A 25659-nucleotide genomic window follows, 5' to 3' on the forward strand; every position below is an offset into this window, starting at 1 on the left:
CTTCTCACTTCTAGTGCTAGACGGTGCTTATCTTGATCCAGATGGAGTGATCCCATATAGGTTATATGTTTGCCCTAGTCGGCCAAAGGGTCTTTAGTTTGGGAAGAACACGTGGAGGGAAACTCCCCACAATATTGATTGTGATTCCATTTCCTTTTTGTAAGGAATCACTTTAATAAAATTTTTGATCATGGATTTATTCTTTATTTTTCATAGATTATGTCTTCCATACCCATTATATATATTATATTACTTTTTTTTTAAATATAAAATATTTTCAAGGATTATAATTAATTTCTATCTTATTAATATATATATATTTTTTTTATCAAATATATTTTCCTTTCATAAAATCCAGGCAGTTGTATGTTTTTTCATCCAACAAGATGCGAAAGTACGGTCGAGTCGTCGGACTCCTTGTCCCAGAGTAACATCACACTTTGTTGGTGTTGGTTTCCCAGCCATGTCCCACCTCCCAAATGCAGCGGCGGTGCTCTACCACTACCCGTGTCCAGACGGCGCATTCGCAGCCCTGGCCGCCCACCTCTACCTGAGAGCCACCTCCACCCCCACCCTCTTCTTCCCCAACAGAGTCTACTCCCCCGTCTCCACCCACCATCTCCCTCTCCCCCAAATCTCCCACCTCTACCTTCTTGACTTTGCGGGTCCTCCCGATTTCCTGCCCCAAGTCTCCCCCAACGTCCCCCAAGTCACTGTCCTTGACCACCACAAGACTGCTCTGCAACTGCTCCAGAGTTGGAATCCCTCCAATGCCCTCAAAGTCATTGATGTCGGGAGAAGTGGGGCCACCATTGCTTTTGATTATTTCAAGCAGAGGGCGGTGGAGGAGGGGCTCCTGGAGGTTGCCGGGGAGTTTGAGAGGGTCAGGAGGGTGTTTGAATATGTTGAGGATGGGGATTTGTGGAGGTGGGGTCTTGAGAATAGTAAGGCTTTTAGCAGTGGCTTGAACGACATGAATCTTGAGTTTGATGTTGGGTTGAATCCCTCCTTGTTTGACCAGGTAAATTTCAAACGGTTTGGTTTACAGTTTGAGCATGGAATTGGTTGTTTTGTGGTTATTTGGCTTGATATACAATATTGCCTCATTACCTAAATCATTGCTTGTCTTAGTAATGAGTAAGTTAACATGAATTTAAGTATGATGTTCAAGGATTTGAATTTATAGTATAATGTTGGGTTGAATCCATCGTTGTTTGAGCAGGTAATTTCAAATGTTTTGGTTTCTTTTGTGGTTATTTTTTTAGTTAAAATTGTTAAGTGTTGGCAGGCTTGATGTGTATGACTGTCCATTACTTAAAAAGTCTATATACTTTTGAATTAATTGGTTGTTTAATATGATATTCTTCCACTGATTCCTCCATTTGTTGCCAAATGTGACTCCGTTTGTTAAACTTAATTGTTTGTGACCATTACCTAAAGCTTAAACTTTTGGATTAGGTGGTGGTTTAATAGTAACCCTATTGTGAGAATTATGACATTGATGATTTGGATATGGTAAAAACTCAATATGAACAATAATTTAGGGTATGTAGAAGATGGGGAATCAGTGGGCGTTGAGAACTCTAAGACTTTTAGTAGCGGGTTGAAGGGTTTGAAATTCTGAATATTGAGTATGATGTCAGATTAAATTCCTTCCTGTTTGAACGGGTTTTTTTTTGGGTATTTTGTTTTTGTTTTTGACTTATTAGTAGGAGTTGTTGCATTATTTGGCTTGATATAGGGTGTTGGCTCATTACTTAAAATGTTAGGGTTTTGGGTTAATTGTTAGTTTAATATGACGTTCCTCTATTTGTTGCCAAATGTGAAGTGGGATATTGAGTGTTAACTTCCATGAGACATGTTTTTTTGCCATTATGTAAAAGTTTAAGCTTTGGGGATTAGTTGGTAATTAAACAATAATATCATGAGAAATATGGCACAAAATTTTTATTATGACATAAATTCAACGCATCTCAAGATTGTGCTGTCAGTTAAGTTATATTTTCAAATGTTTCTGGTTAGATTTTGAGGAAGGACTTGGTTGTTTTTCATTATATTAGTTAGTTGTAATTGTTTAAGTGTTATCTGGTTTGATATATAGAGTTGACCTGTTACCTAAAAGTTTAAGCTTTTGGTTTAAATAGGTAGTTCAATATGGTATTTCTCCATTTGTCAGTGCATGTCAAATGGGGTGCTAATTGTTAGTTAGCTTGACATAGATTGGTGGCTGATAATACTGAAAAGTTTAGATTTTGTGGTATTTGGTAGTTTAACAAGAATAGCATCACAAGAATTATGGAATCAAACATTCGAATTTGTCCAAAAATCCATACAAGTAAGAATTTTGCCGTTGGTTTAGATATAGTTTCCAATTGACTTGCTTGGTATTTGGAAATCCATAAAGCCATAAGAGTGGATTCATTTCTAGTGTGATTAATTCATTGGATCTACTTTATATTCTAAGCAAGTTTTGTTTCACTTTTTGAAGCACTCTAAACTTTGTCCAAAATTTTACATATTTTTTTTGTGATGGTTAGAATGTTTGTATTTTTGACTAACTTTTCTTCATGAAATTAAATCTGTAATCATCTGAATAACCTTTTTTTTTTTTGGATAAGAAATTCTTCCAAGCTTCAATGCTTATGTTATTTTGTTCCCATGTTAAATAGAGATGAAAACTAAGTGAATTTGATCTCTCTCTCTCTCTCTCTCTCTCTCTCTCTCTCTATCTATATATATATATATATATATATTCCAGATATTGGATTATTTCCTTGCCCTTAATCACATACTGCTAGATTGCATTGATGTTATACTAAACAGATATTAATTCCAGTTATAGCCATAGTTTTTAACTCGTAAAACGTATCATGTATCATTTTCCTATTTTTCCATATTGCGTATTGTATCATGTATCTAAGCTTTTTGTATAGAGAAAAATAAATAGAAAAATATGTATATGTGAATATCTAGTAAAAGTATGAAGTATAGAGTAATATATATCCAATTTTATGGAAGATAGTAGGATCTAAAGAGTTAATCTATATCATGTAATATGAAAACATTGAATGTTAATGTTTTGACAAGTTCAAATTAACAAAATATAACTTTAAAATATAGATTCATCACATAATCCACAAAAATAAACTTTTTCAATTTTTAGCTATGATTGTTAGTTCCAAATTCTAACTAGGTATATGCATTTATGGTGTTGCTAATTGGTATATGCGTGTGTGTGTGTGTATGTGCATGTGCCTTTATGTGTCATTTTCAAAGTTTTAGCTTTTCCTGTTTGTCATCATTCCTTTTCCACCAAAAAAGAAATTAAAAAAAAACTAATTCATTAAGTAAAAATTTTTATTCACTAATCACCATCATTTTCATGGTCAACATTCAAACCATTCAAATGAAAATTTTCCAATATTCATTGTAAAAATAAACTTACTTAACTTCTAATATAGCATATGACAATAAGAATGCAACTTTTCATATAAAATTATTTTACCTATTTCTCCTTTTTATGATCAGTTTTTAATCTTTTACTATATTTTAAATAGTTAATATAATAAATTATTTTAACAAAAAAAAGAAGAATTAATTTGATTTTTTCACAAAATTATGGAAAATTGTTGAAGATGTATGTATTGTTGTATCATAATATCATGTATCGTATCGTGTATCGTATTTGTATCGTAAGATATGCTTTAAAATAAGATACGGATTGTGATATGTATCGATTTTCATAAAAAAATTTATTGTATCGTTGTATCGTATTGTGTATTGTAAGTCTTAAATAACTATGATTATAACACAATGCTTTGTTTTGTGTGGCTTTTGGTTGTTTTCTTATACTTTTGATTAAAGAGGAATTTATAAAATTCTTTCAGCTGCTTTCTTTGGATCTTGAGACTGTGATCAATGAAGGCATGGTGAGCTTATCAAAAAAGCAAGCGTTAATAGATGAGGCTCTTGAGCAGTCATATGAAATTGCACTTGGGGGTGGGACATTTGGACATTGCCTGGTAAATTTCATCTACTTTTTCTAAACTTCAATACAGAAAAATGCCCCATTTATCTGTATGTTCAATATGTGTTGAAGAATGGTCCTAGTTTATTTATAAACACTTTTTCTATGTTTTCACTTTTTTTAAGTGACATTTTATGATAAAATTTACCCTTTCATATGGAGAATTGTTCAAAATTCTTGCTTCCGGCACTTGGAGTTCAAGCTGAGCTGCTATTATTAGTTTTGAACCTTAAAAGTTCCTTAGTTTTGTGGTTGTAAGATAGAAATGAAAACTAGATTGATAACTATTTCTTGTATGCTAATAAATAGAGATAGAGGGATCTTTTTGTAATGCCTTACTTGCTAAAAATCATGTTCTATTCCCTGCCAAGAAATCTGAGACACTTGTGTCCGTTTGAAAAGGTTTTATTTTTTTTAACCTCTTTTTTGGGAGGCATTGTGGGTATGGATCCTAATCATTGTTGTCGTTATAAGGAGAGATGGTCAATGACCAACTGATGTAATCTTTACAAAGTCAGTGAGGAATCAACAAATTACATCCGTATTCCTCGTGGTAGAGCTAGAAAGTTGTGAGACATGTAACTAACACTTTTTAGACTATGGTAGGTCTTTCCAAATTCTGTGAAAGAACTCCTTTTGGTTTGGAAGGTGAAGGGCTTAGATAAAAGATGGAGGAAGGTTTGGAGCATGGCTTCCCTTTGCTTATTTTGTTGTGTGTGGCATGAAAGAAATAGAAGAATCCTTGATGGCAAGGACCTTCACATCCATGGTCAAAAGCTGAAAGAGATCCCCATTAAGTCTCTTTTGGAGTGGTCTAAAGGCATGTTGGGGAGGGAGTATAGTCCTATGGTGGATTTTATTGATCGTCTCAACTGTGGATAATGGTTTTTTTTTTTTTAATTTTTTAGGTGTTGCTTCTTTTTTGTTTGAGTTGTTCCTCTTTTATACCCCTTGTGTACATAGGATGCGCCTCCCTTTTTTGGATGGCATTGTTATATATATTGTTTGCATATATATCTATATATCTATCTGTCTATCTATTTATACATATAGAGTAAAATACTTGTTTGAAAGTGGATGGGTTCAAAGACCTGGTTAGAAATTGGTGGGAGTGTTACTGTGTTAGGGGTTCGTTCAACCATATCGTAGTAGGCAAGCTTAAAGTCCTAAACAGGATCAAAAAGCTTGGAATAGAGAAGTATTTGGGAATGTTACCACCAATGAAGTTGTTGCTTTAAATTAGATTGGTTTCTTGGATTCTAAGGAAAAGGAGGATGTTCTTTCACATGAGGAAAATGAGGCTAGGAGGGAGGTAGTGGAGGAGTTTAAAAAGTGGGCAGAAGTCTTGTGGAGGCAAAAATTAAGAGAGCTATGGCTAAAAGAGGGTGATAAGAACACTAAGTTTTTTTACAAAATGGTCAAGCTCAAATAGTGAGAGTGTTACAATGTCAGGGGTTTATTCAGCCATATCCTAGTAGCCAAGCTTAAAGTCTTAAAATGAGACCTAAAAGCTTGGAATGGAGAGGTATTTCGGAATCTTACCTCCAATAAAGTTGTTGCTCTAAATTAGATTGGTTTCTAGGATGCTAAGGAAAGAGAATATGTTCTTTCAATTGAGAAAAATGAGGCTAGGAGTAAGGCAATGGAGGAGTTTAAAAAGTGGGCAATAATGGAAGAAGTCTAGAAGGTGATAAGAACAATGGGTTTTTTTTCACAAAATTGCCATTGTTCAAAGAATAAAGAATCAATTGAGGGTTGACTTTTCACATGGGAAGTTACATAGGGTAGGATATTGATATTGGATCAGCTTAGGAGGAGGGGATGAAGGATATCAAACAAAGGTTATATGCGTAAAGGAGAAGAAAAATGGTTTTGGGTAGGGTATTGGCTTTCTTTTGTCTATAGCCCAATTGATTCAACTTTATGAAAGGAGTTTTGGGAAGAACATTGGATCTTGGTGGGGTGGGGGGATTTCATCATCATCATAAGGGTTTCACAAAGTTAGGAAAGTGTAGGCTTCACTTGATTAAATGTGCAAGGATCCCTTCTTTTTAAAAGGTTGGATAAGATCTTCCCCCCCTCAAATGAGTAGGAAGTCCTTTTTTCGTTAGGAATATCAACCTTCTACTGTTGGCAATTCCCCATTTGTGCCCTTTATTTGCAAGGGTCACTCACCTTGATGGCATGCTTTATGAGAGTTAGATTGAGAATTCTAGACTATTTCTAGTTAGAAATACAATATAGGAAAAAACCTATCAAAACAATGGAACATGTGATGGATGGTATGTAAAAAAAGAAAAAAACAATTGCATAAGATGTTGTTCTTGTTTTTTGTAAAACAATTCATAATTGGCTTTACAGTTTGAATATGATAGGATAGGATTGGATTTAATTATACCAAATAGCATTTTCTTTAGACATTTGCTAAACTATTGTTTGTCTTGAATGGTAATAACCTTTTAATGATCAATTATTTCTAATGAAAATTTCAAAAAGATATTTATTTTCTATAGCACGGGTTGTGGCACATGTCATGGCATGTGTCTTGTGTCATAGCACGGGCCATGACACTCGATGAAATTTTGAAAAAGAAGAATGAATGACCCTATAGCCTTCTAGTGACCTTACCTTAACCTATTTCTGATTATTGCTCGATTGTTTTGGACACTAATCCTTTTAAGTGAGGCTTGATTCCTTTTAGATTTGAGAATATGTGGTTGACCCATGCTGATTTTAAGGATAATGTTGGATGTTGGTGACGAGATACACTAGTTGAATGTTAGGCGAGTCATATTCATGCCAAAGTTGCAATTTATCAAAGAAAAACTAGAAACTTGGAATAAGGCCATTTTTGGGGATAATAAAGAAAGGATGCTATTTTAAGAGACATTGCCATGGTAGATTCTTGTGAGAGGGAGGATGCTTTGATATGGGAATTAGCGGCATTGAGGGGTGCAAAAAAGATTGAACTTAAGGAATTGTTGTTGAGGGAAGAGGTACATTAGGGATATTTTTTTTTTTGATAAGTAAACAAGATATGCATTAAAAAGAGGCTAAAAGCCACAAAGCATACAGGGAGTATACAAGGCGGCTAAGGCCTCAAAAAAGAGCAACAAGACTAGAAAAGATTCACCTCCCCTTAAGTGGATGCTACCCACTCCAAAAAGCCTATAAGGGAGAGAGACTCCTCGCCTAAATACAATTTGGCCTAGCTCCATAAGTTACAAACAAAAAAATTCTTTAATTTCTGGATGTTCAACACCCCCCCCCCCCCCCAAAAAAAAACTAGTCTATTCCTCTCCTTCCAAACCGTTTAAAAAATACACAACGGTATGGATTTCCAAACCTTTTTCCTTTTCTTCCCCACAAAAGGGCCCCTCCAGGTAGTTAAGACTTCCTTTATAGTTTTTGGAAAGATCCATTTAACATCTACTAACCCAAGAATAATATCCCACAAAACTCTAGCCACTATATAGTGTATAAGAATATGATTTACATTTTCTTCTTCACAACCACACAAAAAACAACAATTAGGAAGTTGCACCCCTCTTATTTGGAGCCTGTCCAGAGTGAGCACCTTCCCCCATGTCGCCTCCCAAGCGAAAAAAGCAACTTTAGTTGGCACCCTATCCACCCAGATGCACCTTGAAGGAAAAACTGTGTCATTAGGATTGGCCAACAACCTATAAGCTTCCTTGACCCTGAACTTGCCATTTCTTCCTCGCCTCCACATAACTGAATCTTCCTCCAAAGAAGGCCTATGACCCCTCAAGATATATAGCAAATCCCCAACCATATCCAAGTCCCAATCATTAAAGTCTCTCAAAAAGTTTAGGTTCCAGCCTCCTTGACCAGAATTTTGATCCCACATCTCCTCAATCGTTGCATCCGCATTAGGGATATAGAGCTAGGGAAAAATTGGTTAAGGAAGGAGATTACAATTCCAAGTATTTCTATAGTGTAGTAAATGGTAGAAGGAAAAAGAAGTATATTAAGTCTTTGGTGCCTAAAGATAAGGTTTTACTAGAGTCCAACAAGGTGTAATAGAAGAGATCTTCAATTATTTAGGATACTATACAACAAATCATATAAGGAATTTTAGAGGATAGATGGGTTAGAGTGGTTCCTAGTTTTTGAGGAAAGTCGTAGATGGCTAGAGCCTTTTTATAAGGGAGGAAATTCAAGGAGTAGTTTTTCAAATGGATAAGGAAAAAAATCTAGGCCTTGATGGTTTTACTTTTACCATAGCTTTTTCTCAAGAATGTTGGGACATAATCAAGGAGGTTATGTTGAAGGTTTTCTCAAAATTTTGCAATAGTGAGGTCATAGATAAGAGCACTGATGTCACTTTCATTGCACTAGTTTCCAAGAGAACTCAAACATCTAAAGTCTCTGATTTTAGACCTTTTAGTTTGATTACTAGTCTTTATAAGGACATAGATAAAGTGTTATCTCATTGCATATGAGGGGCTTTGCATGAGACCATTCACTTGTCTCAAGGTTCTTTTGTTAATGGTAGGCACATCCTTGATGGAGTCTTAGTGGCAAATGAAGTGATAGATAAAAGAAGTAGTTTTGGTAATTTGGGAATTGTTTTCAAGATAGATTTTGAAAAGACTTGTGACTGTGCAGATTGGGGTTTCTTAGATCATGTGTTAGGGAGGAAAGGTTTTAGTCTAAAGTGAAGGGTGTGGATTCAAGGGTTTTAACATCAACTAGTTTTTCTATTTTAGTGAATAGGTGTGTTAAGTGTAGGATTAAAGCATCTAGAGGTTTAAGGCATGACAACTCTCTCTTCCCTTTGCTTTCATCATCGTTGTTGATGTGTTGAGTGGGATAGTACTGAGAGTCAAGGATCATGGTTTATTGGAAGGCTTTTTAGTGAGTAAAGACAGGACAAGGTGTCTCACCTTTAGTTTGCAAATGATACAATATTTTTGCTGGAGCTAACACAGCGAATTGCAAAACCTTAAGTTCATCTTAATGGTCTTTCAATGCATGTTAGGCCTCAAGATCAATGTAGAAAAAGGCTCATTGGCAGGTATTAAGGTCATAGAGGACTTTATTCATGATTTAGCTTCCCTCTTAGAATGGAAAGTCCTACTTAGGTCTCCCTTTGGGTGGGCGGTTGGGGGGAGAACCCTAGAGCTGTTTCATTTTGGGACCCAATGTTAGATAGGATTTCTTGTTGGTTAAATGGATTGAAAAAGACCTTTTTGTTTTAAAGATCTTAGTTAAAGTGGCTGCTAGGATTGAGAAATTGAAACAAGACTTTCTTTGGTTAGGATTTAGTAAAGGGAAGAGAGACCACCTCATTGGTTGGGAATATTATGTGTGCAAATCGAAAGGGGATGGAGGTTTGGGGTTAAGGAGGATCACCTTGAGGTAAGTGGTTGTGGAGGTTTCCCAGGGAGAGCAATGCTTTATAGTATAGGGTCATTTTAAGTATTTATGGGTTGCACTCATTCCAACGCCATTTTTTTGGTGGTCGCACCGTTGTTCTTGGAAAGTTATTGCTCAAGTTTTCAATGATTTCTCTAATTTTTCCAATTTCTTAGGGTGGGATAGTATAAAAAATGTCATCCTTATTGGTTGGCTAGGTCTCCTCATATTGTGGTGGTTTTAGCTTTTTTTGTTCCGCTTTTGTAACTTTGGGGATGACTCCTCATCCTTCTCATGTACTTTTGTTTACTTTTAATATAATGCTGCTTCTGATGATAAAAAGAAAACCGATAGTATAAAAATCTGCTTTTAGAAGGATATTTGGTTAGGTGATCAGCTCTTAAACTTTAGTTTCCAAATCTTTTCAAAGTTGTAACAAGTAGAAGCTTTTCTATTTCCTTTGTTCTACTTTTGTTCTTTATCTATCCATCTTGGAATTTTGATTTCCGTTGAAACCTTTTTGAGAATCTAACTTGCCTTCTTTCTTCCTTATTACACATGTACCTCTCACCTTCCTTCCTAGATGAAAGGGTTTGACCATTGATACCCTCAGGACTTTTTTCAGTGAGTTCAATTTTTAAAGCTCTTTCAGTTCTCCTATCTTGACCTCTCTTAGAATTTAAAAGCTCCATTTAAGGTTATTGCATGACTTGTGGCTAATAAGAAGGTTAATACCAATAACTTGTTCAAATTCAGGAGACCCTACAAAACTCTTAGTCCAGACCAATGTTTTATGTGTTTGGAGAGTAGTAAATTTACTGATAATCTTTTTCTTCATTACCCCATATTACTGGAACTTTGGCATAGATACATAGATTGTTCCCTATTGCCATGATTGATTAGGTGCCTTCTAGAGGTGTAACAAAGATTTTGGGAGTTTCTTTTAAGGGGATTGGCAGTCAACCAGGAGGGAAAGTTCTTTGACAAGTGGCTATCTTATCTTCGATATGGTTTTTATGGTTGGAGAAAAATGCCAGGATATTTGAGGATAGGAGACCTGTGTATGCTATTTGGGATTTGATTTACTTTTTCTCTTCTCTTTAGTCCGTAGTCAATGAACCTTTTGTTGATATTCCTTTCAATTTTCTATTGTTAGATTGGTAGAATGTTTGATACTTAAAGAGATCACATAGGTAGGTTATGCTTGATTGGTTACCTTGTCTTATAGGTTCAATAAAGTCAAACTTTGATGGGGTGTTTTTGGCTAATCTTGGACAGATTAGGTATAGGAAGTGTGATCAGAGATCATTCAACTACAGTACTGAGAGTATACTCTAAACTTGCAGCCATGGGTTTAGCTATCGATGCAGAAATATTAGCATTATTAGAGGGCTTGCTACAGGCTAAAGCTTTGTGCCTATTGTTTAATGATAGAATGAGATTCTGCTATTGTAATATCCCTGGTGTCTAATAGGGAGAAAGACTCAGAGAAGTTTGACAATTGGATATGCAAAATTCTAGATGTTGCTAGCAAGGTGGGATGCTCCTTTTCTTGGGTTCCTCGTTTAGCTAATCAAGTTGTAGACTAGTTAACCAAGCAAGGAGTAAAGCACCTGGTCTCTGTTGTTGGAGACTTTCTTCCCCATTGAGTGTATAGAGTTTCAATAGTGTGTATACATTGCTTTTCTGTCTTTTGTTTGTGCAGATAGTTCTAGTTTTTTTGTGCAGCAGGATCCTTGTTTACTTTCTGATTGGCAATTGTACATCTTAAAGAATTGCTCGTCCTTTTTTTGTTTTTACCATTCAATGCATAAATATCTTCTTTTTCTGATTAGGAAAAAAAAGGACAAAGGATATAGGAAAAAGATACATGGAATGCATTCCTCTTACATATGATGTCAATTGCTTTGGGTTTTCTTGCTTATCAGCAATCACATGTGTTTCAAATAACAGCCTCTTTTTAAAAATTTTTTTTTGCTGTTTTTATCTTTTATTTTTTATTTTTTTGATCGGTAAATTTTTTGTCCCCATTGGGACTTGCACCTGAAATCTCCCTACCTTTTGCCACTACTGAGGTTGTGTGTGTGTGTGTGCGCGTATGGTTCCATTGTGTGTCTTGTACACAAACATATACACATTTTTTCTTATTTGTAGGTAGCCGTTTAATGTGAGATCCTTAGCGGGACTGGAGTATAGCCATGCAGATAGTGTGATGTCAGAGTTTGAAGATTTAAATTGGGTTGAGAGGTTAGATAAGTTTTGATGGTGCTAGCAGCAGACCTAGTGGGACAGTGCTTTTATTGGATAAGAGGTTTAGGGTTGTTGGATCATAAAATGAGCCCCTTTAGGCCTTTTATGCAGGAGAATGAGGGAATGGTCTTCATGGTGGGTAGTGGCCTAACCAATGTGGGGGTGAAGAGTTGTGGGGTTTTTAGGCTGAGGCCTGGTGGAATCGGAAGCCCATGTTTCTAAGGGTGAAATGTTGGCTCTTGAAATGCCTTGTTATGTTGATAAGGCAACATGTCCTAGTACAACAATGAGCCCTAGTCAAAGCATTTGTAACACACATCCATTCTATTCTTTTCTTGGACTAGCATTAGGATGCTAGTTCCAAAGTGGGTATCTTTGAGGGACTTCGAGGAGTAACTCAATTTAACTCAAAGATTGGGTTGGAGGTAGGTGAAGCTTCTTAAAGATTTTCCATACTTCCTTGGATAGTCGAGGTCGTGCTCCAATCTAAAATCCAGACCCATTACCCAACCCATGATTGCATACCCCACAGTGGGAATAATTCTGCTCCAGCATTTTCTTTTTTACCTTGGGTAACTTCAACAATCCTAACTCAGTCTACACAATCTCAATTAAGTTTAGGCTTACTTTTTCTGACAATAGACATGACTCCATGCTGAAGATACTTTTAAGTGAGAATTATATCGGACTCAACACATAATCCTGAGGTTACTGGAATTTGACTGTAAAACAGAACAACGAATGAGGTTTCACTTTTTAAATATGTTTTCTCATTGATTTGACTTTTTAGAGAATTTAAATTGAGAAAACTATAACATTTTCTTTTTCCAAAAAGTATTCTACTGAATAATTCATGCAAAGGGTCGTAAGCATCGTGCCTATGCAACAGATTTTTATAGTTCAAGTTGTGTTGTTTTAAGAATCAATATAAATCCAGAACAAAATGGATCTTAATAAAACTTGTGATTAATGAAGGCAGATAGAAATGTTTGAGCTTTATGCTTTGAACAAGATGTAAAAATAACATTATCCATGGAACAAACAGCTTTGGTTTTGTAAACCCAATTTCGATGGAAGCACTACTACATTGTTCAGCTGTTGTGTAAAAATGGGGAAATGTCCTATTTAAAAGGTAATTCTGCTATGAGTTCCTTGGTTAGTTAGGAGCTCGAAGCATCTTAAATGCCAATTTTGGAAATAGAATAAATCTTTTAAGGGTGTCTTGAGTGTAATGTCCGAAATTCAGATTTTAATAGAAATAATTGAAACAAACTACTATTGTTCATCATTGATGACAATTCTCACACCTGAAAGAACATCCCAAACAAGCCATTCTCTAAATAGTATACTCAAAGTCTCAAACAAACTAACCATTTTACCAATACATAGTTTCTGTTGATCTTACAATCTCTAGCAATCTGAACACACAGACAAATATAATGAAATTTAAAAGCTCATCAGGATGAGAGTTATAAAATTATTATTGAATTATGATAGATTTTTTAGTTAGTGTTGTAGCTAGAGAGTCGTAAGTAGAGTAAAAGTATGAGAGAGTTTTAGTACTGACAATTATTTATAAATAAGCAACTTTTAAGACAACAAAATGCAATTTTACCAGTGTGTTTTGAGCTTATTAATTGATTACTTATGTTGCTGAGGTAAAACTTTTAACTGAATTTCTCCTAGTGAGATCTTGCTTTGCTTCAATGTTTGTGGGCAGCCTCAAATGCTTGGAATTAAGGTTTTGTTGATCAATGAACAGTTGAAAGTTAGAATTAATGGTTACAGAAGTTGAAAGTTAAGAGTTAATTGTTACAGAAGTTTCATCATGTTTTTTGAACTTGGTGGTTGCTTAACAAAACAAATAATTTCATATTGATTCATGCCATCCTGATTACTTGGATATCTTTCTCCAATCAATATAATAAATCATTATCTTTTACCCAATTCTGAAACTAATGGTGTGCCCTAGGATAAAATATTATCGGACCATTTTAGCATAATATATAAATGTCCTGTCTCTCAACTGTGTATATTTTTCCTTACAACAAGGTGTATAACTGGTTTTTCATCAATCATTTGAGTGTCCCTGCAATACCAAGATAACAGGGTTTCTCCTTTTAATTGTTTTCTTGGATTGGACACACTGACACTTAGGCCTGTTGGAGAATGAACTTTCTTTGTTTGTTTTGAACTACTTGGCTAGAGTGAAACATTAGGATTTTTGAGGGGATGGAGCATTGGGTGCAAGTTTTGAAAATGTTTTTGTTCATTTGTATACCTCCTGTATGCGGTGCGGCCTTTCGGCCTTCTTTAATATATTTTCTGCTGTTGCTTATCAAAAAAATGTTTTTGTTCATTCCTTATTCATGTGGGAGATTATCGTTCCTGTTTGTTTCACTTCATTGACACACTGACACTTGGGCCTGTTGGAGAATGAACCTTCTTTGTTTGTTTTGAACTACTTGGCTAGAGTGATGCTTCAAGACTTTTGAGGGATGGAGCATTCAGTGCAAGTTTTGAAAAATGTTTTTGTTCATTCCTTATTTATGTGGGAGATGATTGTTCCTCTTTGTTTCACTTCATTGATTGTATATTTGTGTGTGTGTGTGTGCATTCGTGTTCTTGCTGGGATGCTGTCCTAACTTTTTAGGATTTGCAGTGCTGTGTCCATATCATGTTGTGTCCTGTCCATGCCTGTGCTCTCTCTCTCTTCCAGATTAAAAATTAAAAGAGAAACAAAAAGGGATTTCTGATTATGTTTTCTTACCTGTAGGCTGTTAATGCAGATTCTATTTCAGAGTTGAGGAGTGAACTTGGACACCAGCTAGCTAATAAAAGCTGCAATCTAAAGCTGAGGTTTGTGGCAATTTTGGTGCTTTTTTGGTTATGGTATTTAAATTTGTTGAATTTTTTTATTCTTTCTTTGTTTTGTTGTTCTACTCTTTTAATAAATATTGCACAGTTGTATCAATGCTCTCCCACATTTAGTAGTTCTCTGCAATGCTGAATATATGTGTTTAGGGAAGAAGGAAATTTGGAAGGCCTCTGAGGTGAGCTGAATATTGAATAGTTGATGTCTTAGTGGCATGAGCCAGCTGTTGTGGGACTGAAAACTGAAAGATCAAATCAAGTTGGTGGCTGAATGAATGAATGGGTCAAATTGTGTCAATTATTTTCCCCAAAAAATCATCTGCTAAAACTTCGTATTTTTTAAAAGTGCATGCGTATTGGATATTAAACAATAATTGTACGGGTGTTTCAGCTTTTAAGTTTCTTTAGCACACATAAAGTTACAGAGAAATACCCTTAACTTGTATTAACTCTGAAAGCATCTACAATAAATGGCCAAAGCCTCTCTCATAACAAGACTCTAATAGAACTATTGGAAGCTCTTGCTGAGAATAGCCTGACAATGCGCTAGCTATTGGCAACTAGGTTGTTACACAGTAACTCCCCACCCACTTTTGGAACCAACCCACTTTCTCTGTTTTCATCCTAGGCAACTTTCTGACTCATTCACTGTGATAATGCCATGTGTCCATGCAGTCAAAGCAACCATTGCATCAATTCATCCCATTTGTCATTCTAGTTGAGAGACTTGCTCAATTTATGCCATCTGTCTTGCAAGCACTTTCATGCCAGGTGTCATGTGCTAGCAACGCTTTGCTTGGTCTCCACCAATAGTAAGATGCCACATCACTTGTCTCCAAGTGTTTGTTCATAGTGTGCTAATGACATTTGCTTTGTCTCAATCTCCAAGGATTTGTTCATAGTGCCCTAATGACCTTTGCTTTGTATCCACTAACGCTAAGTGTTAGACCAAATTGCAACCATGTGTGCCAAACCCTCTTGCTTGCAAAGCCTTCTGCACGATCCATATGTTTGTTAACATTTGACTCCTTTTGTTCATCTAATTCTAAAGCATTCTCAACCATGGATGTTGCCATTGTGCTACATGGCATTACGACCATGTGTGAGTGCTAGCAAGCCAACCAACACCCTGATATCTGTTGAGGATCCATGTTGAGCCTTCCAAGTGATATAGCAAATGCCACTTTAGTTCCATCACCATCCTTGGAGAGATCCAAGTGGCATCGATTATGCCACTCCATAGGTCCTATATGGACATTAAACAAATATGAGCAAGTTGTTGGTTGACCTTGCTTGCCCAAATATATCGGGGCACAATGTTATGAGTATGATGCAACCTACAGGCACAATGCTATGACGTGTGGTGAAAGCCCGGGGCATGGATTTGGCATGCCTTAAATAAATGGAATTAGTTAGCTTGGGTTAACTACATAAAAATTGGTTTGAATGAAAGGCTTTACAAGCAAACGAGTTTGATACACATGGGTTTAATTTGTTGCAACACTTGGCATTGGTGGAGACCATGTAAGACCTGCTTATGCATTGTAGACGTTACACCTAGAGGTATGTGGTATGGCACCTTGGCATTGGTGGAGACTAAAGGGTTGTTGATGCACTATGGGCATGACACTTGGCATGAAAAGCGAGTTTGCAAGCATTAACCAAAGTAAACATGTGATATGTGGCTTGTTGAAGAGGCCTACAAGATAGGTGACTTAAGCTAAGAAAGTCTTTTAATTATAATGCTAGTGGCATGAATTGATGCAATGATTGCTTCAACTGCATGGACAAGTGGTAGTGTCTAAGTGAATGAGTTGGGAAAATTGCCTAGGGTGTGGGCCAGAAAAGTGGCTTGGTTCCAAAAGTGGGGATTTGTTGTGTAACTAATTACATAGTTGTCTGTAAATGGTATAGTTTCCCAATGAGAGGGGGAAAGTGTTGGTTTGCGATAGAGTCGAAGATGTTTGAAGTTTCAATAGAGGAAGTTAGAGGAAAGCTAAGAGGTACCATTGTAGAGAGGAGTAGAGGGTTCTCCTCCTGGATCAGGTTCGAGGTGGCAAGTTTGAGAAAACTTCTGGAAGGTCTTGAAGAGTGTTGCAGGGAGGAAAAGAAAGGAAGATTAGTTAAAGTTTGGGAGGAAGAGGGAAGAAAGTTCAAATTGGAAAGACGTGAAAATGGGGCGGGGAGATACATCTTATGTTCTGTTGTTGATGTAGAGACTAAGAGATTTTGCTTAGTTTTCCCTGAAGGAAAAGGTTTGCTAGGAGGTTGGGTCATTTTCATTGAAAAACTTCGGGCTTTAGGGGTAGTTACTCAAGAGGAAGCAAAGTTTGAAGAGGCACTCTGAGTTGATTCAAAGCCGAAAGTGGTGATAGTAGAAGGTAAGGATGAAAGGTGCCTTGGAAAGAAGGTGGAGGGTGAGAAAAAGACCTTTGTGGATGTTGCTAAGGAACCGGCTAGAAGGCAAGGAGATGCATTATGGCTTCAGGTTGGAGGGAGAGGGTTGAGAAATAGGGAGGAAGGGCTGGGCCGGTGCCTTGTTGAGAGATGGGATGACGGGTCGGTGGTGGAGATGGAGATGGAGATGGTTTTGGTTAGAAAATGGGGGGAGCGCAGCTGGAATATAAAAAAAGGTATGAAAGTGTTGAAGCTAGGAGGACCTTTCATGTTGTTGGAGTTCGAAGATGAAGAGGAGGCAGAGAGAGTGCTAAAGAGGGGGACGTGCTGCTTTAAAGACAAAGTGCTGCAATTAGAGAGATGGAGTGAGGAGGTGGGGTGCTTGCAGGTAGGAAGCCAAGCAAAAGAAGTTTGGGTAAGGGTGGTGGGACTCTCGCTTCATTGTTGGAATGAAGATATGTTTAAAAGAATTGGAGACTACTGTGGAGGTTTTGTTGAGGTGGATGAAGAAACAAAAAATTTTCCTCAGTTTCAATGGGCTAGAATTTTGGTGAAGAACAGGGGGAATTTTTTTCCGGGAACTCTGCATTTAGTAGTCGGTTCTTATTGTTATGCATTACAGTTGTGGTGGGAGAGGCTGCCGTGGATCTTTGTAGTGGTGCTGATGAAGAAATTGAAAGGGGGAGAGGGGGAAGAGGTTAGGGAAGAGTGGGATGTGGGCTCACGCACGGAGAGTAGCAATAGCAAGGGGAAGGAGAGGTGGCGTGTAGCAGAGGCTGGTGGGGCAGGTTTAATCAGAAAGGTTGGGGGTGAAGAAAAGTGTGATGGAGACAGGACGACAGGTACAAGTGAAGAATTTTTAGCCTGTGGGAAGAAGGCTGCAGAAAAAGGGAGTGGAGGGGTGGGCTTAAGTGAGGGGTATGCTAGGCTTGAATGTTGCAAGCTCGTTTGTGAAGTTGCTCAAGCCCAAATGGATTGGGCTTTAAAAGATAGGGAGATCTGCGGGCCCATGGTGTGTTGGGAAGAGGGGCAGCCCAACAGAGGAGTGGGGCAGGCCTCTTGCGATGGCCCTTGAAGCTCTCAATGGGATGGGCTGGGTGGTGTGGTTGGCAGGCCCAAGTCGGGTTTGAAAGAGGGGCAGTCCATTGTAGGAGCAACTTGGGCTTCCTTTTCATTTAGGCCCATAATGGACGAACCTTTAAAAGAAGCCATGGCTTCTTTTTGTCGACCACGATCAGAGATGTGGTTTGAAGAAGAGCTTCTGCCCGGCGGGATGGGTCTTGAAGTGGAGAAAGGGGAGTCAGGAAGGTGCTCCCTTGCGGATGCGTGCCTTTTGGAGGAAGATTCCAGGTATTCCCTCTTTGAGCCTTCTTCCGTTTGCATTTGGGGGGGACGGGTCTCTTCTTCTTGTCCTTTCTCTGGGGTGGAGGGGGCTTTGATTGAGGTAGAGGAGAGTCGTGGTTTTGATGCCTTTTTTAAGGAAAGCAGGGGGAAGTTAAATGTAAGTCCTTTGAGAGTGTATCCGGCGAAAGGAAGGGGCGGTCAGAAGGGTGTTGGTGATTCTATTTTGTTAGAAGAGGGGAGGGATGAAAGGGTTGAGAAAGAGGGAGAGGATGAGGAGTCATGGAGGTACAGTTGTTTGGCAAGGTTCTGTCAGTGTTTGGGAATGGCTTCTGAGGGCTTTGAAAGTCAGATTTTGAAACTCCTTAATAGAATAAGAGAAAGAAGAGACCGTTCTGAGAGGGTAAGCGGAAAAAAGAGGAAAAGACAGAGACCTTCGAGATTTGATTGCGAGCTGAAGAAACTTGAATGGTCGGTAAATTACGGTGGGTCAGGAGGGGATTGGGGTCATCAAGAGTGTGTTAGATGAGGCTTAGAATTCTTTCATGGAATGTAAGAGGGGTAAATGATATAGACAAGAGAAAATTGATAAAGAATGTGATTAAAACACAGAAGGTGGACTTAGTGTGTCTCCAGGAAACAAAAACTCAGGAGATGACTAATGGAATTGTAAGAAACCTCGGGGTAAGAAGATGTTTGGAGTGGGGGGCTTTAAATTTGAGGGGGGCGGGGGGTTGTGGTGTTTTGGGATAATAGGGTGCTGCAAATGGTGGAGATGGAGGTGGGTAAATATTCAGTTTCTTGTCGCTTTAAGAATTGCGAGGATGGTTTCTGTTGGATTTTTTCAGGAGTGTATGGGCCCATTGTGAAAGTGGAGAGAGAAGATTTTTTAAGTGAGTTGGGGGCCATTAAAGGTTTGTGGAATGAGCCGTGGTGTGTAGCAGGAGACTTCAACATGATAAGATTCCCTTTTGAGTGGAGGAGAGAAGGCCGTATGTCCCCGACAATGAGGAGATTCTCAAAAGTGGTTGAGGAGTTAGAACTAAGGGATTTGTCTCTTCAGGGGGGGCTGTTCACGTGGAGTGGAGGTATTAATAATCGGTTAAAGTCGAGAATTGATCGGTTCCTCGTTTCTAAGGATTGGGAAGCTCATTTTCAGGGGGCCATTCAAGTTGTACTGGCTAGGCCGGTTTCTGATCACTCTCCGATTCTTCTTGATGGGGGAGTGATGAGGAGAGGGCCCACGCCCTTTAGATTTGAGAATATGTGGCTGAAGGAGGAGGGCTTTAAAGAGGTGTTGAGAAAGTGGTGGGAGGGGATTGAAGTTAGTGGATCGGCTAGCTTCATTTTGATTGAAAAATTGAAGGCTTTAAAACCGATTTTGAGAAGTTGGAATAAAGAGGTTTTTTGTCAGATTGATTCTAAGAAGCAGAATGCGTGGAATTTAATGGATTATTGGGATAAGGAAGAGAGGGTTTGCTCTTTGTCGTTAGAAGAAGAAGAGGCTAGGAAGGAGGCAAGAGAAATGTATAAGAAGTGGGTTCTTTTAGAAGAAATGTTTTGGAGGCAGAAGTCTAGGGAAATTTGGCTGAAGGAGGGGGATAGAGACACTAGGTTTTTTCATCAGATGACTAATGCTCACAGAAGAAGGAATCAATTGACTAGAGTAAAAGTGAAATCAAAGAGAAGGTGAGCAGAGCTTTCCAAGGGTTGTTGGCGGATCCTAGTGATTGGAAGCCCAGTATAGATGGTTTAAATTTTGAGAGGTTGGATGAGGTGGATGTGGAGGGGCTAGAGAAGCCTTTCTCGGAGGAGGAGGTTTTTGGTGAGCTGTCAGGCTATTGCGGAGAGAAAGCGCCAGGCCCTGATGGTTTCTCAATGGCATTCTGGCAGTTTTCTTGGGACTTTGTGAAAGAGGAGGTAATGAATTTTTTCAGACAGTTCCATGAGACTGAGAGATTTGTTAGAAGTCTGAATGCAACCTTTTTAATGTTGATTCCTAAGAATGGGGGGGTTGAGGACTTGAAGGATTTTAGGCCAATTAGCTTGGTGGGAGGGCTGTACAAGTGGTTAGTTAAGGTGTTGGCTAACAGATTGAAAGGAGTGTTAGCCAAGGTGATCTCAACGTCTCAAAATGCTTTTGTGGAGGGGCGGCAGATTATGGATGTAGTGCTGATTGCTAATGAGACAATAGATTCCATTTTGAAAAGTAATAGAGGGGCAATTCTTTGCAAATTAGACATTGAGAAAGCCTATGATCACTTGGATTGGTCATTTCTGTTAGCGGTGTTGGAGAAGATGGGGTTTGGGGAAAGGTGGTGTAGCTGGAAAAAGTGGTGTTTATCCACTGTTAGATTTTCAGTCTTGGTGAATGGAAGCCCTGTTGGTTTTTTCCAGAGCTCAAGGGGTTTAAGGCAATGAGACCCTCTCTCGCCTTATTTATTCGTAGTCGTGATGGAGACTTTTAGTTGTTTGCTGAAAAGAGCAGTTGTTGGAGGTTATTTGACGCCTTGTTCGGTTCGGAGAAGAAGGGGTGAAGGGGTCCAGATCTCACATTTATTGTTTGCTGATGACACGTTGATTTTCTGTGAGGCTAAAGAGGAGCAGTTGACATATTTTTGTTGGCTGTTAATGTGGTTTGAGGCAATGTCAGGGTTAAGAGCGAATTTGGAAAAAAGTGAACTGATTCCAATTGGTAGAGTTGAGAATGTGGAAGAGTTGGTTAATGAGTTCGGTTATAAAGTGGGAATTTTGCCCTCCTCCTGCTTAGAAATGCCTTTGGGTGCTCCTTTTAAATCTGTTGGTGCTTGGGATGGAATAGAAGAAATATTCCGAAAGAGATTGGCTATGCGGAAGCGGCAGTACACCTCAAAAGGGGGGAGGATTACCTTAATTCGAAGTACCTTGTCCAATCTACCGATCTATTTTATGTCTATTTTCTAGCTACCTAGGGAGGTTAGGACGAGACTAGAACAGATACAAATGGATTTTCTATGGGGTGGTAGGGCTCTTAAGCAAAAACTGCACTTAGTAAGGTGGCCGATGGTGTGTGTAGACAAAAGTAAAGGAGGGTTGGGGGTTAAGAGTCTTGGTTCTTTCAATAGGGCTCTCCTTGGCAAGTGGGTTTGGCGCTTTGCAAACGAAAAAAAGTCCCTTTGGAACCAAGTGATTAGAAGGAAATACGGGGGGGAAAGAGGAGGGTGGAAATCTTGTGAAGCTAGGGAGGCCTATGGAGTTGGGTTGTGGAAAGCTATAAATAAGATGGGACAGCTAGTAACCCCTTTTTTTTGGCTTTGTAGTGGGGGATGGTAAGAATGTGAGTTTTTGGAAAGATAAGTGGTGTGGAACCACCCTTTTTTGCGAGGCTTTCCCTTCATTATTTGCTCTAGCAACGTCTAAAGAGGCTTGGGTAAATGAAGTTTGGACAGCCGAGGGGGAAAGGAGGAGAAGTTGAACTCCTCGTTTCAATAGGCTTTTTAATGATTGAGAGATGGAAGAAGTGGGAAGATTGCTTTGTTGCTTGGATGGGAAGATGGTTAGGGTGGATGAGGAGGATAGGGTGAGGTGGATGGACTCGAAGGATGGGGTTTTTTCGATAAAATCTTTGTATTGGGCTTTGCAGCCGGTGTCTCTTGCTTCATTCCCTTCGAAGATTATTTGGAATTCTTGTGTGCAACCCAAGTTAAGTTTCTTTGCGTGGGAGGCTTCGTGGGGAAGAGTTCTAACCTTGGATCGTTTACAAAAGAGGGGTTGGGCGTTGGCAAATAGGTGCTTTTTGTGCCAAACGTGTGGGGAGTTGATTGACCACCTCCTCCTTCATTGTGAAAGAACAAGGGAGGTGTGGACGTTGTTCCTCTCTTTTTTTGGAGTTTCTTGGGTCTTTTCTTATTCGGTTAAGGAAACCCTTTTAGGATGGAGGGGCTCTTTTGTGGGCAATAAGAGGAAGGTGGCGTGGCAATTGGGACCGTTATGCTTGTTTTGGGTCATTTGGAAGGCAAGGAATACAATTGCTTTTGAGGATGGTGTGCTGTTCATTCAAAAGCTGAAAGTTTCTTTTGTGTATTTACTTTGGTTGGAAACCAAATTGTGGATAAAAGATGGTCCTTAGACCTTAATTGCTTATTGATAAAAAAAAAAAAAAAATAGTTGTCTGTAAATGGTGCATTGCTTGGCCATTCTAAGCATGAGCTTCCTAAGAGTTGTGTGGAAGTCTAGTTCTTAGAGAGGCCTTGGCAGTTTCTGTAATTGCTTTCAGAGTTTGGCAGGTTCTGTAATTGGTTTGAGAGTTAATAGAAGTTGGGGTATTTCCTTAACTTCGTATGTGCTTTGCTTCATTTTTTAATTAATCTAGTGGCCCATTGAGTTGGCTCAGAGGGCTTTTAAGTGTCACACATCATGAAGAATTTGTGATAGAATTTTGATAGTGTGACAATTTTAGTTTTGGGTGATTGGATGTTATTAAGTATCTTAAATTTTAATGAAATCTTGTTTAGGATAACATTTAATTTTTGCATTTAACGTCAGAAGTAGAAGTAATTACTATTGTAGCATGATTGAATTTTATGTTTTGGAACTGTATTTGACAAATGCTATTATTAAGAATAAGGATAATTATGTCATTTTTAAAAAATTAATTAAATAGAAATATGCTTCTTGCATCAAATTTGAGAAAAATAATGAGTTTCCCTACTCATTCAAACTGTAGAAAAATCACATTAGGAAGTATGAGACCCATGATTGAGAGTTCTATCTAAACACTCTTAAAAGTAACATTTGACCCTCAAATGGTGCTTTCAGTGTTTGAGAAGCTCTCCTACACAAGACTTTAATTGCTGATTCATGTGTGAAAGTTGCAACTTCTTTTGGTTGATCAAGATTGTGTAATTAATCAATTTCCAATTGGAATACTAAAATAAGGTTTTTCAAAGTTGGATTAAGGTCCTGGTTATTAATCAAAATTGAGGTGATGATATTGGATTTTGGGTTTGATTATCGATTCTTAGTTCAGATTTCTTTTTAGTTTTTTGATATTAAAGTATGATCCAAACCTGAGGTGATGATATTGGATTTTGGATTTGATTGTTGATTCTTAGTTCAGATTTTATTTTAGTTTGTTTTGGTATCAAACTATAGTTCATACCAAACTTCATTCTTCTCCAACTAAGTAGAAAACTATATATATCTATAAAAGATTGGAAAAGGTATTGGAATTCATCAAATGGCTAAAATGAAAGCTAAGATGGTAGTGACTGAGGTTAAATTTAAGACTAATGATTCCTCATATAAAGCTAGGTACCAGTATGTGAAGAAGGAAGTAGAGATTTTCGTGGATGAGAAAATGCAAGGACTTGAAATGTGTTTATGAATTAAAGTTGAGGATAAGAGAGTTTCAGTTAAGGAGAATGAGGTTAACGACAGTCGGAAGAATTATTTATATAGATTATTGAATAAAAACCATTTACCAAATTGAAGTTTAGGAGTTGGTAACTGAAATTCTACTGTAGGTTAGCAGCTACAAGTTTGTTTGAAGAACTAGGGTGGTTATGAAAATATATCTCAGCTTGAGGAACATTTTTTCTAAAATATTCTCAGCCTGTGAGGTTGAAAGCCGGGATGTGTGGTAGAGTCACATGGTCCTGAGTTGGATTCCTGCCGTTGGTTGAATGCCCTAGATTACCGAGTGTTGGTTGTAAGAGGTGTAGTCAGTACCCTAAGGTTTGAGTCCCCATAGATTCTGAAGGGCTTGGTGATAGAAAGTTGTGGGTTATTATAGAAAAAGGAAAAAGAAATCGCTCAGTTCTCAAACAGTAGGATTGACAGGCATGAAGGCTTAAAAGCTGGTGTGATGTGGTCCATGCTGGAAAAGAAGCGTCTAATGCTTTTAGCACATGATGGTTATTCATTTAAGGGTAATCAAGTATGTGTTCCCAATTAGAATGGTGTGTGGGGCAATTTATTTAGAAAAAAACCAGGCAGATTGAGTGGAAAATTATGATTTCGATTTCAGACTTGGGAAGAAATTTATTTTGTTAAAATGGTTTCATTTTCCTCCTTCAGAACAACTGGGACCATTTGGACTTCATTCTCATTCTTTTGAATCAATTATCAATAGGGGCATTGGAGCTGTTGTATACAGAGTCCCTGAGCTAAAAAATGACCAATTCTTGAAAATAAGCCTCAGGAGTGTGGACAAGGAAGACACGACCACCATCTCTCAGGTAGCTTGTTAGTTGTTACTCCTTTTCTCTCTCTGTTTTTTGAATTTGTTATACCGGTTGCTTTCAATTCACAGGAATACGGAGGTGGTGGCCATCGAAACGCCAGTTCCTTCATGTTAAGCCCTGCAGAATTTGACAAGTGGAAGGTTTGAAAAGACGCTCCGCCTCCATTTTTACTAATGCCTTCAAATCCAAATCCAATCGACTGTGGTGCCTCTATGTATCCATCAAGGAGTATCAACATTTTATTTAATAAACTAATACTTCATTCTCTCTATCTCTTTCTCAAGTTTTTCCTCTTGACCGTCTTAGGAATTTGTTATTCATGTATACATGTAACTCATGGTTCTTCAACACGAGAAAAAATTGGTTTCATTGTACATAAACTAAAAGCTTATTTTGGTAATTCCAATAACAACTCTCACTTGGTGACTTCTAAAACAATATATCGGAAATAAGATTAGTGTTCTTTCTTGGGAAAAATCCCCTTTTTTCAACTTATTTTAAAAAATAATTTTATCTTTTATCAAAATCTCTCTCTTAACACACAGGAATAATTATTTTCATTGTACCTAAAATAAAAGTTATTCTTTTTAACTTCGATAAGAAGTCACATTTCTAAAATAATATTTTTAATGAATTTAATATAAAGAAAAATTATATTTATATTTACCGAAATTCTCTTTGCATTCATCTTTATAATTAAATTTTTTTAAGACAATTGTTCGTTGCTGAAATCTCTACTAAAGTATTTTTCTGCCTCATCTCCTTCTCCTTTCATCATTACTTCTCTTCAGATCGCTCTATAACCCTAACAAAACTCGATAAGAGGGTTGTGTTTCTCACAAATGTATAAACAAATAATCACATCCAATAATATTACAAGTAAAGGTGTATGGTTTTATTATTATTATTATTATTATTTTTACATTATTATTATATTTTTAGGGTTGGAAGAAAAACTCTCATGATTTTTGTTTAGAATTCCAAAATCGAACTTTTTTTTTTCCTTGTTTGACATTGTAGTTTTAGACATTTAATTTAATAATGTTCAAAAATATGTATTTAGACACTCTTATAAGTGTCCGGCATTGTGTAACTGAACATTCTCAAGATGTTGGGCATTTTTGGTTCGCACCCATGGTTTACAATTTTTTTTTTATTTACATT

The 25659-nt window shown here is 37.6% G+C and overlaps 1 protein-coding gene across 1 annotated transcript; it reads left to right on the forward strand.

Annotated features, from left to right (window-relative positions):
- The first annotated feature begins 384 nt into the window (after positions 1-384).
- LOC117904998 lies at positions 385-24875 on the forward strand. The gene is made up of 5 exons (XM_034817852.1): positions 385-1021; positions 3888-4022; positions 14436-14518; positions 24384-24489; positions 24564-24875. Exons 1-5 carry the CDS (start codon positions 464-466, stop codon positions 24639-24641), a joined length of 960 nt encoding a protein of 319 aa, XP_034673743.1. The 5' UTR covers positions 385-463; the 3' UTR covers positions 24642-24875.
- The last annotated feature ends 784 nt before the right edge of the window (positions 24876-25659 follow it).

The sequence above is a fragment of the Vitis riparia genome, chromosome 17 (assembly GCF_004353265.1).
Source record: "Vitis riparia cultivar Riparia Gloire de Montpellier isolate 1030 chromosome 17, EGFV_Vit.rip_1.0, whole genome shotgun sequence".
NCBI lineage: Eukaryota > Viridiplantae > Streptophyta > Magnoliopsida > Vitales > Vitaceae > Vitis > Vitis riparia.